Below are 18,608 nucleotides of genomic sequence, written 5' to 3'. Positions count from 1 at the left end.
TCAGCGAGGGGCAACACCAAGGAAACGGAACTGAGCATCGGCCAGTTGGTCTTTGCCCCGGGCTCCTGCCTGGCGTTAGGGGAGTCGGTGCACTCGGGCCTGTGCTTCTCCATTTCTGGATGCCCAGTTTTGGGCCCTCATGGTACAAACGAGAGAGATGCTGAGCACTCTGCTGAGCAATATCCTCACACATGAGTCAGGGGAACAGAATTCCTGCTTCACGGGCATCCTCAGGTTTGCTTTCCCTTGCTACCGAGTGCCTGACTGTGTAGGCATCATAAAGCTCCTTCTTCCACTGTGAAGTGAATGCAAATGTGGAATAAAAGAAAGAAAAAAGAAGGAAAAAAGAAACACACAATTATGAAGAATACTAAAAAAGACCACTAGTCAGAAAAGTCAAGAGAATGGTAAGAGAAGTGGGTGGGGACAGGGGAATGTGAAATGGAACTGGAAGGATCTTTACAGTCTTTGTCCATCCTTTCTCCTCCACCTAAGTCAGCAGTGAAATGGACTCGTGATGTTTCAGAAAGAGGATCCTAGATGACAAAGGGCAGAAGAAAGGGAAGTGTTCTTCACTCGCATTCTGGTCCCAGGAGTGTGGGGGTCTCTCACCAAGTACAGGGGAAGGAGGACGGACCTGCAGTCCTGGGAGAATGGGGGCAGTTGTGCGGACAGCGGTGTTTGCGATGGCTCTCAGCAGCTGCAACGGTGAGTAAACGCCTCAATGTATAAGAACAAAAATCGGCGTACTAAGAGAGTAGGGAAAATCTTTTGAATTATAGTATCTTATTTTTAAAAAGTTGTCAGGTTTGGAAAGTCTTTAGTTTCTTGTATGAAAAACAGAGCCCGAGAATTCACAAGAGTCTGCTTTGGTATCAGATACAAGAAGGTGCTTTCAAGAGTGGAGCAAGCAGGGTGGTATTGGGCAAAAGCTCAGCTCCCATATCCCAAAGCAAGAACAAAACAGGATTGTTTGGCACCCTTGGAGAGGACCCTGCTCCGGTGTGTTAGTTCCAGACGAGTCTTTGTGAAGCTGGAATATGCATTCGTCTAGAATTTAATAATGCATCACGGTTGTTCTGCTAGCATGGGCCTGGGAAGCAGAGGACCTGTAATTGTGAGACTAGGTGCGGGCACTCAGGATTCCCCTTGGTCTCTCCTGATCTGCCGACTCTCATGGTGCATTGGGAAGGGTGATACTGGAATCTTCACCTCGATTCATGTGCCCATGAGGCAGATATGCCACTCCCAGGGCTCATACAGCACTGGCACTGGCAGAGGAAGGTTTTGGGAAACAGGAGAAAGGTGCTTGAACAAGTTGTACACAGAAGCACAGAATTTCTCCTGACATTTAGAAAAATGGGTTGAAGTATGTTCCCCATTTTCTCATTTAAAAAAACAGCTTTGCAGGTATCTGGGATCTGCCTCTCAAGCACTTACTGTGCGTTAATGCAGCGGAACATAACCAGTGCCTTTCTGGGGAGGAGGGGAAAGGGGGAGCGGGATAAGAGGGTAGGGGTAGAGGTGAGCCAAGCCCAGCTAAATTCAAATAATGTGCTGCTTACAAAAGGCACTTTCCAGAGGAGCTGTGGTCTCAGTGGGCAGCCAGCTGGAGACACAGGGAGAATGAGCCGGGTGCCACAAAATCCACCCCCTCTTCTCCTGTGCCCACTTGAGTGCTTGGCAGGGTGCTCCTCTGGTTGAAGCTGGTATGATCCAAGAAATCTAGGTCAGATCTGAAGTTCTCTAAGGCTAAAGCAGAAAGATGGGTTTTGCTCCACCATTCCTGTCCCAGGTCCAGTACTTCAGATCCCTAAATGCTCCTGCCTGCAGGACACCAGGAGAGCTGGTGCTGGCAGGTTAGGAAGGAAGATGCTCAACCATTTTAGAAAATGGGCCAGAATAGAAGAGCTCAATTTTTTTTCCATTACCATGCATTATGGATAATACAAATCCCTCTGATCAGCCTTCTGATCTCTAACACAGCCCTTCAGGTTTTTGACTGGTCCAGCTCTATTTCCCTCCAGTTTGTCTGGAAGACTACATCCCCATTTAAGAAGTGTCACTAGGAGGAAATACTTCTTTTAAAAATGCTGTCTCAGAGGGTTTTATTTTGCTGAGTTTCTCCCATTCCTTCCAATCAGCTCTCCTTTGGAATCATCCCTGCTAATGTTGAAATTGGTCACAGAGAGAGTGCAGCTGCTCCGCAGGGAATCAGTGGCTGCTAGCAGCTCTTTCATGGCACACAGCAATGCAGAACAATACAGGAGAGATGTTTAAACAGAATTGTGTCAGACAAATACACTGGATAGCAAACATAGTTGAACTTGAGTGCACCAAATGCCTTGAGGTTATTTCTGAGCAGTTTTCTAAATAGCTTCCACCCTTCTTAGCTTTTCTTGGTGGGAGTCTGTGAAAAGAGAAAGAAGATAAATGGAAAACCTTTTAAAACTGATGCATCAAGGAGCTGCATTTGACTGGGATGTGAGATTTGAAGAATGGAGCTGTGCTTGCCCTCTCAAAGTCATCCCGTAAAGGAAAACCAAAGCTCCGTGTCAGAAACAAGCTTCCACTGTGCTCAGCCCCAGCAGCCCCTCGCTGTCCTCGTGGAGACAGACCCACGGACACTTCCCCAGCCGGCACCTCCTGCTCCCTCTGGGACAGGCTGTTGCACACAGAAGTGCTTCTCCCCGCGCAGCAGTACCGCTGAGTCCTGTGAGCACCAGGGAAGTTGCATAAAAAAATAGTGATGCTAATGAATGTAAATATGTTGCATCCATTGTCAGCTGCAGTGAAGCTGCAAACTTTGTTCATCCTTCCTCCCATCTAGAACTTAGCAGCCACCACTGCAAGTGGTGTTGTCAGAGCATCCTGTGTCGGTGGGGGGAGGCTGTTGCTGTTTGACTCATCATGTGCAAGTGTGAGCAGAAAGCCGGGCAGCAGAAGCAGGGTGTAAAGGCTGGGGCTAGACAGCAGGAATAAGGCTTGCTCCTTAACGTCCTGTGAACACTGTGGCTGTGATGCTGCCACAGGAGCCTCTCTGTACCAAGAAGGAATCGAGAACTGGCAAGTGTCCAGAGAGAAACAATAAAAATAGCCATGAGGCCGACACAACCATTCACTTCCCTGTGCTCAGTGAGGTGGGGACAGGCCCTGGTTTGGCTGGTCGCAGTCTACAGCACATCTAAGACGGGGCCGCGTGCTGGCTGCCACCGCCTGGTGATTCCTGTCTTCTCTCTGTTTCTCATCTCTTCCCTGCAACTGTTGTTCCCTGCAGGATCCCTCCTGGATCTGTCTGGTGTCCACCAGGTCAAGGGCACGTGGATGGGATCCACCACTTTACCCTGCATCTACGTGCCCTCAGAAGGTTTCACAGAGCAAACGCTCAGGTGGAGCGTGGAGCGAGACGACAGCACCGCAACCGTCTTTCGGAGGGACGATTCTGGTGACCACGTCTTGCTGTCTCGGTTCCGGGACCGGGTCAGCGTCCCGAAGCACAGCCCAGGGAATGCCTCCCTCCTAATTGAGAACCTTGAAATCCCCGACAGTGGACACTACACCTGTCAAGTCGTCTGGAGGTCTAAAAATAACAGCTTGATAACAAAGGAGGTGACCACTACGGTTAAAATTGTCAAAGGTAAACCAGCAGTAAAGCCCTGATCTCGTGCAGCCAGTCTAACCCACAGAGCATGGAGGAGGAGCAGCTGGTGGGAACAGTCTGTCACACCACACCTGCCACCTGCGTCCAGGCTGGGCCTTGAGGCGTCCTCCTCCCCTGCTGAGTTATCCTTCGCCCCCCCAGTGCAGGTGCAGGGGTGGGCTGGGGAAGGGGGATCACTCCATGTACACCCCAGTCTGGATCTACCAGTGGCCCACTTGGACCCACAGTGCTTGAGGTCACATCCAGGTCTGGTTTTGGTTTTGTGCAGGTGGGCAGCACCCCTGTGGTTCTTGTAGCAAGGGCGACAGCACAGGGGTGTTGCACCACCCACATCTGCCTTTCATCCTTCCTGAGCATCCTCGGTGTGTGCTAGAGGGACCCATCTTTCTGCCAGGGGGGCACCCACTCGAAACAGCCAGACTGTGTGATACGGCAGTAGTGATGGCGGCATAGATGGTGTAAACCCAGCTTTAGGCACGGGTGAACTGAGCTGACCCTGTGCAGAGTGGTGCTATGGGAGCGGGGCCCCTCTTCCTCCTGGGAAAGCCCTGAGAACTGGAGCAAGCACGGCCATGGGGGCGGGGGGGACCTTCCCCACCACAGCCAGAGCCAGCATGACCTGGGCCCGTCTGCTTTGTCTCCCAGTGGCAGCCACCAAGCCCGTGGTCAGGGCCAGCGAGCCGGGGCTGACCTTCCCGGCCGGAGCCAGCACCAGCCTGACCTGTGTGGCCAGCGGGTCCCCCCCCATCAGCTACCGCTGGTTCCGGGGTGCCCCGGGGGGGAAAGCCCGGCTGCTGAGCAGCCAGGCCGAGCTGGCCTGGGACAGCCTGCAGCCCTCCGACACTGGGGAGTACTACTGCGAGGCGGAGAACAGGGTCGGGGCCGGGGCCGTGCAGCGGAGCGACGCCGTCGAGCTGACGGTCAGAGGTGAGTGCCCAGCCCGGAGCGACTCGTCGCCGCTGCACGGGGCTGGGGCAGGGAGTTTCCTCTCTCATGGACACCTGATGCGGAATATGAATGGTGTCTTGATTGCCACCCAGAGAGGGGACCACGGGGGCTGGCACCCCACTGCTTCAGAGCGCGCCTGATGGCGGCAGGGTTCAGGGAAGTCCCCGGTGTCCCTCCGGGGCTGTGCGGGGCAGGAACCTGACCCCCGCCCTCGGCACATCCTGCTCTTACCTGGCTCGCAGCGCAGCCGGGGAGCGGGGGAATGGGCCTGACGGACGCTCTGTCTCTCCCGCAGGGTCCCCCGTGACGCAGCGGCCCAGCCCGGGGTCCGGCCGGCGCAGCAGCCCCCCGGCCACCCCCCCCGGCCGTGCGGCCCCGCCAGCGCCCACAGGTAAGTGACCGGGGCCGCGGAACCCTGGTGTGCTGTGGGCGACGGGGAAGGCCAGTGGGACGAATCCACCTGAGGGTCCTTTTGGGCTGCCGAGCCTCTTCACGGGCAGGATGGAAACGGTTCGCCCTGTCCCCCGGGTGCTGGGGCTTGGCTGGGGGTAGCTGGGTCGGAGGCCCCCGGGACAGCAGCAGAGCCAGTGCTGAGGGACCCGGCCTGGGAAACCGGGGGTTGTCAGCGGGAGGGAACCCCGGGCAAGGAACCTGGCGTGGGTGAAACCCCCAGAGCAGCCAGGGAGTCACTGCAGAAGAGATGGAAGTCCTGCGGAAACGTGGATTGGGGGGGGTGGGGGGAATGGCTGCAAGCCCCCGCGGTTTTTAAGCGCTTCATAAGCGCGTTGGAAGGCGCAGCACCGCGGCTCGGCTAACGGCGGGGGGGGGGCGCACCCACACACAGACACACAGACACAGACACACACACACACACCCCCCCGCCCCGGACCGCCCCCCGCCGCTGTCACAGCGCTCCCACTTCCGCCCGCAGGTCCCCCGCGGGACGCACCCGCTCCGCTCCTCCCCGCGCTGGCGGCCGCGCTGGGGGGGGCCGCGCTCGGGGCGCTCCTGGCCGCGGTGCTGTGCCGGCGGCGGAACCGGGCGGGTGAGCGGCGGGGACGGGGCGGGAGGGGACGGGAGCGGCGAGAAACCCGGCCCGCGGGCGGCAGAGGGCAGCCCCGGGCCGCGGGGACAGGGCGGGACGGCTCCATCCCCCTCCCCGACATCCCCCTCCCCGACATCCCCGACATCCCCACCCCCCCCATCCCCATCAGCCCCCTCATCAGCCCCGGCCCCCGCTCCATGCCCCGGCCGGTCCCTTCCAGGGAGAGGCAGGGTGGGAGGGTTATTCCTGAAGGTGGGAATCCCTGGAAGCAGCTGGGTTTTTTTTTCCCGTGGCACATAAAACATGTTGATCCACATCTTCGATTCTTCTTGTTTGGTTTTTTTTCCAGAACCTGTCTATGAAGTTGCTTTGTGAGTATAATTGTTCATCTGGGATGTCAAGAAGACTCTGAGGGCACATACTGATCGATGCCTGTATCCGAAAAGCCTCTTTGCTCAGCGAAAAAGCAAAGAGTTCTTTGACTTGCAGGGGGAGGTTCTGAATACCTTGACAGTCCGTTTAGCAGCATGAGGACATGAAAGTTTCAGTGCAGGAGGTAGCAAGAGTCTGTCCTTTACCATGTTAGAATGAGACAGACACCCTGGGTCCCTCGCTCTGCCCTGCAGATGCCATGGGAAAACCCTTCTCTGTTTTGAATTCCTGCCATTATTTCACAAAGCAAAGGACAGGAGCTCTCAGCTCTTCCCTCACGATAAGTTCCTCCTGTGCATGCCCTTCTCTTTAAGAAACACGTCCTGGTGCTTATCCAAGTATTACTTTGTGCAATTCCTATTTGCTCACAATCATATGAACGTATCTTTCACCCCGTCCTAATCTCAGCCTTTAATCCCTTCATACTACTCTTCAGAGACATCCCTCAGCCATCTGCAGCCTGACACATTGCCATTTGCCCCAGTTACTACTGGTAGTTACTTTCTAAAGGCTAGACTATCTGCTGGTAACTCTTGAGTATAATATGGGCATGCCATGAGATCTTAACTGTTTACTGCTTCTTTTTGTGTGTGTAATTCTTTTAATCTTACTTTCTAGTGCCTTTCAGAGTCTCCCAGGCCCTCACTAGATTAATAGAAATTTTGCTGTTCTACAGATTATGTGGTGGATCTTGTCTCTGACCAAGATGTAAATCAAATGCTTGTGATCGAGCTGTCCTTCTCAATAATGTCTCTATTCCTTCCAGCCATAGCACTGCAGATGTCGCGAGAGTGGAGACTGATGTGGAAGTCCCTGTTAAGTGCCTACTCAAGGAGACAAATTCTAAGACTAAAGCATCCAATGACACTTTCACCATGAGAGACAACGGCCACGACAGCATATGCACCAAGAAAAATCCTGAGTATGAGAACCTTGTCACAGCAATGGAATCAGAATATGAAATAGAAAGAATTTAGTAGAGTACCAGCTTTTCCACACCAGCAGCCACGCAGGGCTGCAGATACTGAATAGTAAACTTTACCAAAGGAAACTTCTTCCTGTCTGCCTTCTGCTCTGATAAATATACCAGTCTCACTGTTTTCTTTAACCCAGGGGAACTGCACAACCTTCGTGGGCTTTGGCAAATGAGGCCCTGCCCATCGGCGCAGAAACCCTCAGCCAGGTGGTTCCCTACCTTCTTTTATAGAGTGAATAATTTCTGAGCAGCCTGCAGGACCGAGGTGAGGAAGAGAGGATCTGAAGGAGCAGAAACATGAATGTCTTTGCCCTGCAAATCAAGGTGCAGCTGGGTGCAAAGCTGCTAGCCAGTAACACCAGCAAGGTGTTCCCCGTTAGGACATCCCGACTGCCAGAAACCAAGGGTTGTGCTGGAAATGGATGTCCTCTGGCTTCTACAGCTCAACAAATAGTGGTTGTACATCCTGCTTCTCCTCGAGTCTTTTTTGTTAGAGCATGCTAAAGGGACCACAGGGGGGGGTTGATGTCCCAGGAATGTAATTTTTGCTACCAGACTGGAGCTCGTTGCTTAGAGGAAGAGGGAATGGCCCTGTAGCTGACGAGCCTCCTAACTGCCACCCTCTGGTTTTTCTCCTGGAAAAGCAGAATTGGTATTGATGGAAATGCTAGCGTTTTTTTTTTACAGTGTGGGGGCAAAGGCATTATAAAACAGAGGGAAATTTGAGGCATTTGGACTAACAGTCGAGCAAGGGACCTCCCTGGATACAAGAGACTGACGCTGAGGGACATGTGACTGTGGGACACAATCAATCTGTCTGGTTACAGCAGAGATGTAAATGCTGACCTGTGTTACAGGGATACTGGGAGTGCTCATGTTTGTAAAATGCCTTGAAATGCGCTTGATTAGCGCAACGTATTTTCTTTCCCTCAAAGGATTTTGTTGCATAAGAATTCTGACTTCCTTGGTATTTCACCATCCAGCACCGTCATTTTTCTGTTGCTTGCAAATTTGTGCTTTTTCTCGGTCTTCTGATTTAATTCTATGGAACAGGCAGGGATACAGTCCAGGCCACGGTTGGACTTGGAAGTGTGACTTGGGTTTCCCTTTGAAAGAGGAGAGGACAGGAGGGGGCATCAAGTCAACCCTCACCAGGCTCCTGGCATGACCCCACCTCACTGCACGCCCCAGGGGTCCGGGTCATGGTGCTGCCTCCACAAACTGCAGCTGCCGGCTACCGCAGGGAGAGCCCAGCGAGCCACGGTGCCCCAGACACGAGAGCCCAGCGAGCCATGGTGCTCCAGACACGACAACATCAGACTGAGGCCTGGGAGAGCTCTCATCTCCCTGAGCTGGCACATTTAGGTCTGCAACTGCTGCTTAAACCCACCCCAGGGCATCCCTGGATCTCTGGCAAAAATAAAACAGAAGAACTGTTCCTTTTATAAAAGCAGCAGGGCTGCGTGCTTAGCTGTTCCTGCCTCCAGCTGAAGTGCGTTTCCTGCGATAGGCTCTGTTACTCAGCAGCCTGCTTTGCTTCCTCATTGTTAATCATTTGCATCTTACGTGTGCTGGGGTGCTGCTGGGGCACTACTTGGGTGCTGCTGGGGCGCTCTGCCCTCCCCGTCTGTCAGAGACCTCCTGGCAGCATCCCTCTGTCCTACAGGCTTGGCAGGCGGGGGGGCACCTGGCTTTAGCAAAGCAATTTGTAGGAAGAGTTACTGGCTTTTATTAAATCAGCCAGTGCAGCTGGGGGAGCATGGGGAAGCAGATGAGCTCTGGCTCACACAAGCCCCCCTCCTTGGCCCTGACTTGGCCCAGCACAGCTTTTCTCTGCTGCCATGGACCTGCCCTTCCCAGGTCAGCAGCCTAACAGCAGGTTCACGCAGCCTTTTATGGCCTGAGTGCTGGGAAGAAGAGCCTCGTGTTTACCTTTAGTGCTCCGAATTACAATGACATTTCTTCTTCAGGACAGTTGGTGATTATCAGGCAAGATCAGCGAGGAAGCCCCCCGCCTGCATGATGACGGGTTCACGGACACGGCAAAGGCCGTGCAGGGCCGGTCGTGCTGCGGTGTCAAGCTGCTGTGCGCCCGGGGCAGGCAGGCAGCAGCGGGCAGGGTCTGCCTGTCCTGGCAGGGGCCGTGGCAGTGCCAGGCCCCACTTCAAGCGCTGGTCTTGGCTCTCAGACCTGGCAGGCAGGTGTGGGGACCGTTAGAACGCTGCGTGAGGGTCTCTGGTGCTTCACAGCCAGGGGAGGTAACTCACCCCCAGGGCAGCATGTTGGCTGCAGTTCGCGAGCAGGCCCGTGGAAGCTGCCCGTGGAGACCACGCTGGTGTCCGCGGTCTCAGAGGGGGTGCAGAACAAAAGAAATGAGGAGAATGGGGAGCTGCGGCCACGCTCACGCAGGGCAGACGCAGGCGGTGCGAGGTCCGTGCTCTGTGGGAAGGGAACTGAAAACTTCTCAGCTTCCCCATCCTCCCCTCAGCAGATCCGGGCCCAAAACACAGGACATGGCACTTTCCTTTACCCCACAAGTGCCATCCTCGTTAGTTTTCAATTAGCCTAGTGTTTTATGCAAGATTTGCAGCCATTATAAGCTCCCAGCTCCAAGTTCCCTCATTGACTATGTAACACCATGATTTTTCCAACCTTTGATTCCTCCCAGCACTGACCAGCTCTGAGGAGGTCCAGGCAACTTCCTCAGAAGACCTGAGGCCTGGGAGCAGCTGCCGAGGAAGGAAGCAGCAGGAGTTAAGATGGGAGCAGCAGCTGCCCCAGCTAGAGCAGATGCTGTGTACCTGGGGTTGGCGCTGCCTCTAGCTCGGGCAGCAAAACTGCTCTGGTCATGAGCAGCAGAACAGTGGAAACACAAAAAGCCTCTCTCCAGTGCCAAGGTTGTTGTTTCTCCCTATGCACCAAGTGTGTGACTATTTTATTATTTATATTTTTGGTACATTTGGTAGTAAAACGTGTTGGAAACAGAGCATTTCTCTTCTGACAGCCATGGAGGGCTTTGCTGTGTTGTATCACCATCAGACAAGAGAACTTCTCCTTTCCCCACGCTGGTCACTCACCCGGTGATGTGACTCATCTGCTGAGCCCCAGCTCTGCTCCAACACAGAAGGGAAACCTCAGCTTCCGCTCCAAAACTACACTGCCTCCAAAAAATGCACTATTTCTAGTGGCCAGCACAATGTCATGAGACTTGCAGCTCCCCATGCTCCAGAGCAACCGAAGTGCATGTTCAAGATGGGGGACCTCTTGGCTTTGACACTTGCTGGGTTTGCCCTGGCCTCCAGACCCCTGCTGAGCCTGCCCTCCTCCACAGGGAGAAGGGAGAGGAAGTCTCAGAGAAACTTGTCCCACTGTAATTTGGTATTTTGTTCTTATAAGAGAGGAAGGGGTTAACTTTCTTCCTCTTCCTCCCAGCCATCTAGAAGGAACTGGGGAGTGGGGGAGGTGTTACTTAAAAAGCAGAGGGGCAAGATCTTCTAAAAGTAAAAACTGGAAATGGATGGGAAAACAGTGATGAAAAGCATAAATGAGCACTTGGCTAGCTGTGGTGTGGAAGGGTTTAGGTCTGTTGAAACCTTGAGGTCGGTGATGGCAGAAAGGGTTGGTGTCGACACAGCTGCCTGCTACATTAAGGATCCACTGAGGACAAAACAAACCCTAAAATAATAGACTTTGTTCTCTTTCGAAGCTGACCTCAGTGATAAAGATCAGGGTGATGTCTGTGAGTCATGAGTAGGTGCTGGAGAGAGACCACGGGAGTGTGAGTCATAACGAGCAGGACCCTGTTTGTCCAGAAGTGCACCACAAGCCCTACCTCTTCAAAAAGCAGAACACAAACCATTTGCTTAGGCAATGACATACATTTATTGGTCCCAGCTTTGTACAGACTCCAACTTCTTCAAAATATTTAGCAAGAAATGGTTGCAACAAAAAGCCCAGAAGCTTAGTATTAAAGTTTATCAATACTCTCAAATGTTGCAAAATTTGCTGGTGGTACTGTCCTAAAACAAGTCAGTAGCATCTTGGGGGTTTTTTTCTTAGTTTCTGAGTTTCCAGTATTAAATGCTTTCAGAGAGTTTGATTTGTCAAACTGGGCTGGGCACTCCCTCTCTGTCATCCCACATACCCCCCCACCCCAAGATATTTCAAGCTGCAGATCTGATATGCCCCAAGTCAGTTATTAAAAATGCTTACCAATCATTGGATCTTCAGGTGGGATGATGTAGAGGGAATTACTTTAACTAAATAGCAGAAATGCAAGAAAAGGAATAGGCAACCTTGCTGCAAGTGCTGACAAGGAATAGCCAGCTGAAAACAAAGAGTCTTCTCCAAACAACAAGGCTTCAAGGAGAAGCATGGACTCCATGGCCTAATTTAAAAACAGAGTGAGCAAACAGGCATTTTTCACTGGCTAATTAGCAGCCTCATTAGTTTGTACTCGAACTTCAAATAAAAATATTCCTACATGTCCAAAGAAAAGATTCTGTATTATGGATAACGCTGTCCTTACCCATGATGTTGTGATTACAGCTGCCAGAACCCTTGTTAACTGAGCACAATTATTAATTAACAGGTGTCTAGTTAATGCTGTGGAAGAGAACGGCACTGTCTTTGGCCGCAAAGGGTACAGAGCCAGGGTCCAGTCTCTGCCTTCCCAGCGCAGACGGACGGTACCAGCTCTGCCATGAGCAGGGGCAGCCCGGTGCTGGGGCCGGGGGGCCGCAGGATCCTTCAGGCCTCGGTGACCATGGGACAGGTTGTTCAATACCTCGTGGGGTTTCGGAGAGGAGCAGAACACGGGGAGGAAGGAGCCTGTCCCTCGGCGTGCCGCTGCGTCGCTTGGCAGGTGCCTCACTTGGGGTATTTGACAAACTGACACTCTGCAGACTGAGTGTCCAACTCAGCTTGTCAAATACACGCAGTGCCGCACTGCAGCTCCCGGGGCTGCGGGGTCCTCGCTGGGCTGCCAGCCTGCGCGAACGAAGAGGGAGAAGAAGGGCTGAAGCAGCTGTTAACATCAGAGGCTTTCTCCAGTTAGCAAAAAATGTCATTATCCTTCCTATATTTCCCCCTCTAATGCTTTTCTTCGGGTGAGAGAACACGCAAGCAGCCTCTGCCTTCTGCTGAGGAAAATACCCACCATATTAATTCAAAGGCCGAAGCTCTGTGGAGCTGAAAATGATGCTGAGAGCTCCGGACTAACCTTCTACCTTAGCTACACAGCTACATTGGTAGCTTGAAATATTGACAAAACGTCCATGCAAACACTCAGCCACCCCATTTGGGTAGAACATCACGAACAGCAATGTCTCTCTGGACACACAAAGTCTAGACAAAGACCCAGAGAACATATTGCAGGGGAGCAATTTTGCATTGGACAGAGATAAAGGTATGATAATTTAACAGACTTTTCACAGCTTTCATTTTTAACCTCCTAAATTTAAACGAGTTGTTCAGGCTTCTCACATTTAATTCCTTCTATCTGGATCCCTGTGGTAATTTTGCATTTAAGTGGCCATGTATGCCCAAGTGTCCTTGTATCATAAGGTACTTCAGCTAAATGCTTGATTCTAGATATGTGAATATTTCAGTTGTAACCAGTCTGACAAAGGACAGGGGATGGGGCCTCTGGATTTAACACAGGGTGCTGGCTCCATGCACACCAAAGACAAAATGTCTATTGGCAGGAAGAGGCTCAGGGTTTTATCTCTTGCTGTACCACCAGTAGCTAAAATCAATTTTTTTTACCTAGCCCTAAGAGCTGAAGCGGTACCTCTTCAAGTCTCTCTGAAAAAGAGGTACAACTCTGGCCCTGGGCATACATGTAGGGGTTCGTCGTGGACTCCGTTGGAGGCAAGGTCGGCCACCAGCACTGGCTCGAAGTGCAGTGCCATATGTGTTCACTTTTGCAAAAAAAAAAAGAAGCCATAGCAGCCTCTTGTCCCCGCAGACTTCAGTGCCCACCTCTGCCTGCCAGCAGCAAGCTCCACTGTTAGGGCAGAATCACTGTAAGGATCGTGATGCTGAATGAAAACCAAACTCCACACAGGGAAACAACGAACTTCTTCAGGAATTAAGTGAAACTTTCTCTTCCCTTGTTAAACTGCCCCTTTCTGCTTCATTTCCAGCAGACAGAAAAAGCCTCTCCTGCAAGAAACGGAGCTTTCCACCCCTGTATGCTGACATAATCCAGCCTTTAAGGGAGAACATATACCCCCCCCCCCCCCCCCCGCTATTCTTTTGCACAAAGACCAAAAGATGCTGTTGGTTCCCCTATTTTTTAACAGGAGTGTGCATTAAATGCAGAATGCACTTAAAGAAAACATACACAAAAGAAGATATTGCCAAGTATTACTGTGCTCTGTGTCCTCCTTGGATGTTGACCGTTCAGAATTTCAGTCTAAAACCAGATTTGAAATTCTGATACCATGCAACTCTTCTGGAAAAATTCATCATGGCTCCTAAACCCCATCCATTCTGCATCACACTATTTTAATGTCATCCATATTCTCTGCGGCCAGGCCCAGACATAGCTGAGTTTTAAGCATGGCACTTTTAGCTTCCTTCCCAGTCCCCTGATTTTAATTTCACATGACCAGCAGCACCAGTTTGTGAGAAAGCAGCTGCGTCATTTTTAGTATCAAAATTAAAAACTAAAATCGGTATGTTAATTATATTTTGGAAGGTAGACCATTAAAGACACAAAAGTAGAATTCAGCTGCAGTACATTAACAGCATCATACAGTGGGAAATCTATTAACCCCTTTCTATCTCTAACTTCTGGGACCCTATTTTATACAGATGATCATAGGGTATGATCTAATACTACACACATAGAACTATACCTGGAAAGGGCAAGTTTTTTTCATGTGAAAGCACAAAATAAAAAATGGTAATGTCAAATACGTATTCTTTATACGTGCTCTGAAACCAGCAGAGAGTGAAATAAGATTTAACAGCAAGGGAACAACTACAGCTTTAAAGATAAAATCGGTTTCTAGACAGGGTTACTACAAAGGCTTTGCAGCTCTGACATTCCCCCTGCACTCCACACTAGGCCTTTGGTGAGATGTAGATAGGGAACCAACAGTCCTTTGTTCTGGCTCCTAATTCAGAATGAATTTCAACCATGGTAGATAAAAGTATGTTGCAATGGATAAGAGAAGCATGTGCATTTCCTGAGCGTTAGAAAACAGTGTTAATAAGCCAATTTAAGATCAGCCTAGCAAAAGACATGCTGGTTTAAGCACAATCAGAACTGATTTCTGTTACCCCTCTCAAGCCCCTGCAGCACTGCAGTGACTCTGCAGCACGCAGCAGCCCGGCCGCAGAGGGGTGCCAAGCTGCCCTCAGGGACCTGCACCTTCCCAGCACTCTGTCACCCTTGTGCAAATATTTTAACGTAGCCAAGGCTCTGGGTTAGCATTTCTTCATCCAAAATGCTCTGATCTGTGGGTTTTGGCAACAGACCAGTCACAAGGACACCTGGGTCCTTGTCTCGAATCTGTCTGTCAGCGTGGTTGGTCAAATCACTCTCCTTCCACATCAAACTCTGCTGTACCAGGAAAAGTAAAAGTTATTTTAACCAGCTCTGAATGGTTTGCACAGATGTTGATGTTGATAAAGCAGGGATCCAGACTATCTGCCTGAAAACGATTTTCAGTGAGAGCTCAACACCACACACTAATGACAGCACAGGAGTAAAATAAAAATGAACGTGTCATGCCCAAAAGGACTCTCAGCCATATCAAAGAGTGACGGGGAGGCCACACGAAGAAAGACTGAGTGGGGTCTTCAGTAGGTATCTGTGACCAGGCTTCCTGCAACTTCATTTCTAACATTGGAAGATCTGGCCTTGAGGGGGAAAAAAAAAAAAAAAAAAACAAGAAGAAGAAACTGCTTCTGCAATTGCATCTTAAAATAATCCCCCACTGTGGCTTTCTGAGGGGAAAAACAGCCACTTAAAATGTTGCTGTGAGGCACAGATAAGAGGAGGGTCACAGTGGAGATAATTCTATCAGCAGATGGGAATGGAGCTTGCTACCCCACCCCATAATGATAGTATCTGATCTGAATGGATTTGTTATTGTCAGAGATTCTGCTTTCAAGCTGAAGTGGGTATTTCCAAGTAAAAGCTCAGTGTTATAAAACAGACTGAGCAATCAACTGCATACTCTGAGGGGAAAACAGAAAGAGTTCTCCCTCCTGCATTCTTCAGTCAGTCCCTTATCGAAGTCACAAAAAGTCCCCCTCCAAGCTGCATGTCATCTCTCAGGTATTTTTACAGGGCTGTCAGACTGCTCTGCAACTTGCGATGAAAGTAAATGAAAAGTAAAATAATGGGATAGACTTGACCCTATAACCTAATAACAGTGTGGCTACGTGGTTTTCACCTGCTGAGCAGCAGCGCCCCGACGCAGGCCGCAGCCGTTTCAAGGCATGCACTTATTATACAGGATTGGAACTGGAATCAAGGTCATTTCTGTTTTCCACTTAGTGGAATTCACAGCCTGGACTGAAAGCAAGAATCCCCACAGATCTGTGGGCAACAGGGTCTGCGGAGCCCCTGGCCGTCAGTAGCCTTGGGGCTGCCTCTCCAGGGAGCTGGAAGCCCTCGGTACAACCATGCCGAACTGTGATGAGGCTTTGCTCCACTGGATGCCCTCCTGCCCCACGCAGGGCCTTCCTGCGCGCCCAGCCCTGCAGCCGACACTGCTGGGGGCTCTGCCTGACAAACGGGGGAATATTTGGCTCTGTAAGGTCGATCTCAACTACTAGGCAGGCTCCAGCAAAGCCTGCAGCTGCAGCCCACAGGGCAAGCTGGGCCATATACCCAAGCACAGCACATCTGCTGACTTGGATGAGACAGTTAACAATACCGAAACAGAGCGCGAGGCCAAACGCTGCAGCCAGTTAATTAATAACTCCTGCTCCTTCGCTGGCAGGTGCCAAAGCAGCCCCATGGCTGCCTGCTCCGCTGAGGGGAGCAACTCCAGGCTAAGGATGCTAGTGCTGCCTATGAGGCCACGCTCCACTTCCCGAGAGGGCTGGTGTGGGCAAAGAGGGAGCCTTCCCAGCAGCACACAAAGCACGAGCTGTGCAGCAGCAGTGCAGGGCAGCAGCTTTTGTGACACCCTTGTCCCTGTCCTCATTAAAACCAGGAGGTGTCAGGCAGGAGGTGATGCCCTCTCCCTCCGGCTCTAGAGCAACTGGGAGGTCCCTTGCCACCTCACCCCAGGCTTCCAGCTGCCTTTGGGCTGCAGTTTACCAGGTGGTGCGATGAGCAGCTGCCCCATCCTAAGGAAAGCTCCTGGAAACTGTGATCCGGCAAGTACAGCGGTTGTCCCAGCTTTGGAGAGGTTCTAGGCGAGAAAAACCCTGAAGGGCTGCAGTGAGGACTGTCCCCAAGCAACCACGGGAAGCATAAACCCAGCCACATGTTCCCACCGCCACCATCCGTGCTACCCCATCACCCCAACAACCCCGCAGCCCTGTGTGAGCTGAATCTTCTCCTTGCTTTTGTCATAAGACTAAAAGAAACCCCTCCTCGCTCAGCCCAAGCCGACATCCCCTCTGCCTAGCCTTCCTTCATGATAAACTACTCCACCTTGTCCTACGAGTCCCAATTACCTCTTCAAATTGACTCTAAAAACAAAAAGCATAATTCAGCACTCTGCTTCACAGAGAAATATGCCCCGTTTCTAACAAGAAACCACATGGTTTCATACCTCACACCTTGACACCCCCTGCTGTGCCCTCCCACCGCCGGCACCTCGGCGTGGTCCCCCGGCACCGCCGACCGTGGCCCCGCTCCCAGCAGCAGCCCAACACTGGGAAACACCGACGCCGTGCCAGTGCCCTCCCTTCCCGCAGTCTCCAGAGGTACATGGGGCCACCCCGCTCCTGGGGGCTTGGCCCCGAATCCCGGGAAGATTTTCCCAGAGCACCCAGGAGCAAACCAAACCCTCCTGGCAGGCAAAGCCTGCCCCGCGGAAGAGTCTGGGGATGGCCAAGCCTGCCAGGAGTGCCTCCGGGAGCGGGTACCCCCACCGCGGTGGCAGACGCGGTGCTGAGGCCGGGGACGTTCAAAGGGCAGCTCCAGACTCCAGGCCCAGGCTGGCTGTGCGGGGCAGCAGGGCTAAAGGTGCTGGCTGTGATCGCGGCGGCCCCGTGGCGGGGGCACAGAGCCCATCACACGCACAAGGTGCCATTCCAACAGCTCCACTTCAGCCTCGCTCCACCTTAGCGAGGAGGTTGTGGTTTTCGGCGATGCTGGGAACCAGAAATGCTGCAGCTGGTGCCTCATGGCTCACCCAAAAGGGAAGGGCCCGATAAACCCCCGGCTGCATGCCCTCCCGCAGGCCCCGCACTCACCCCAGCACTGCGGTCCCCACCCCAGTGCCAGACTCTGCCCCCACGGCTGCTCGCACCCCCGGCGCTGAGGGGAGGGAAGAGGGGTGCATGGTGAACCTTCCTCCACTGTTCTGAAGCCATCGGGACAGAGAGAAAAGTTGCTGAAGAGCGCGCCTGCACCCGGCCAGGACACCGTCTCTTCCTGATAAACCCTCCTCCATCCCACAACTTCCCCGGCTCTTTTGTGCGCTGTCTCATCTATGACTAATTGAGATCAAAATCTCCCTCCTGCCAGCAACTCATCTGCAGCATGTGTGTGAGAGCAAGCCGGAGGGAGCACACACACGTGCCTCCCGGTACCAAGCAGGGCTCCGCATGCATCGCTATCACTGTTAATTGGAATTCATCCTCATAAACGAGTCCCAGTCTGGAGGGCAACGCTCCCTGGCTGGGACCCGCAGCACTCACATCCCCCAGCCTACCCTTACCAAAGGACACCCAGCCCCACACCACCGCTGCTCCCCAGAAGGGAGATACCAGAACACTCTTCTGGCTCAGGCAGATGGACTCCCAGCACCAAGGGAGTCCAAACCTGAGCTGGCTTCAGTCCCCCTGAAGCTCGAGGTGTAACGTGGGGTAGGAGGACAGCTTTCTGCATCGCCAGGAATGTGGACACCCGCGGGTTTCAGTGTCCCAACCCCTGTGGCCCTCGGGGACCTCCTGGAGGAGAAAGGGGAGGTCACCCCCGAAGGACCGATCGTCCCCGTCCGCAGCCGTCCTGTCTGGCAGGGAGCTGGCACCTACCGTGCTGGGCCAGCCTGGCCCCAGGCAGCAGAGCCGGCGGCGTGGGGCTGGTGGCCATGCAGGAGGAGCCCAGTGGGGGCACAGCCCGGGCACACAGCTCGTTTTTGAAGGGGCCGCTCCTCCTTCGAGCGGAAGCTGTGAATGGGGAAGATAAGGCTGAGGTTAGATAACAGGAAATGTCTGGATGTGAGTGACAACACGTCCAGGTTGTGAAAGCAGCTCTCCCCATCCTGCCACCGGCATACAGGGCTCATGAGCAGGGCCAGCGGCAGCTGGGGGAGGGCGAGCCCCTCGCGCCTTCGCCCCGTGCAGCCATGTTGCCCCAGCAGGTCGCTGGGGAGGTCGCACCGGTGCCCCATGTCTGCCCAGCC

The 18,608-nt window shown here is 52.7% G+C and overlaps 1 protein-coding gene and 1 long non-coding RNA gene across 4 annotated transcripts; one reads left to right on the top strand and one right to left on the bottom strand.

Annotated features, from left to right (window-relative positions):
- The first annotated feature begins 585 nt into the window (after positions 1 to 585).
- LOC141949168 (V-set and immunoglobulin domain-containing protein 4-like) lies at positions 586 to 8,032 on the top strand. Of its 3 annotated transcripts, XM_074882426.1 has the most exons (7): positions 586 to 708; positions 3,278 to 3,637; positions 4,307 to 4,588; positions 4,905 to 5,000; positions 5,541 to 5,654; positions 6,004 to 6,025; positions 6,853 to 8,032. In XM_074882426.1, exons 1-7 carry the CDS (start codon positions 654 to 656, stop codon positions 7,061 to 7,063), a joined length of 1,140 nt encoding a protein of 379 aa, XP_074738527.1. In that variant the 5' UTR covers positions 586 to 653; the 3' UTR covers positions 7,064 to 8,032. The 3 variants fall into 3 exon arrangements, with proteins under 3 accessions (XP_074738527.1, XP_074738528.1, XP_074738530.1); XM_074882427.1 differs by lacking the exon at positions 5,541 to 5,654; XM_074882429.1 differs by lacking the exon at positions 6,004 to 6,025.
- A 2,888-nt stretch (positions 8,033 to 10,920) lies between these two features.
- Positions 10,921 to 18,326, bottom strand: LOC141949374 (uncharacterized). Its single transcript, XR_012630740.1, has 2 exons — positions 18,238 to 18,326; positions 10,921 to 12,051 (listed from the first exon to the last, which is right to left on the bottom strand). It is a non-coding gene; the product is annotated as an uncharacterized LOC141949374 (long non-coding RNA).
- Between the last annotated feature and the right edge of the window lie 282 nt (positions 18,327 to 18,608).

This window comes from Strix uralensis, chromosome 13 (genome assembly GCF_047716275.1).
Source record: "Strix uralensis isolate ZFMK-TIS-50842 chromosome 13, bStrUra1, whole genome shotgun sequence".
Lineage (NCBI taxonomy): Eukaryota > Metazoa > Chordata > Aves > Strigiformes > Strigidae > Strix > Strix uralensis.
This window is presented reverse-complemented; position numbering and strand designations above follow the sequence as displayed.

Coding starts and splice junctions, on each gene's coding strand:
- LOC141949168 (XM_074882426.1), top strand. CDS start 654: ATGGGGGCAGTTGTGCGGACAGCGGTGTTTGCGATGGCTCTCAGCAGC. Junction 709..3,277: donor GGCTCTCAGCAGCTGCAACG/GTGAGTAAACGC, acceptor TGTTCCCTGCAG/GATCCCTCCTGGATCTGTCT. Junction 6,026..6,852: donor CCTGTCTATGAAGTTGCTTT/GTGAGTATAATT, acceptor TATTCCTTCCAG/CCATAGCACTGCAGATGTCG.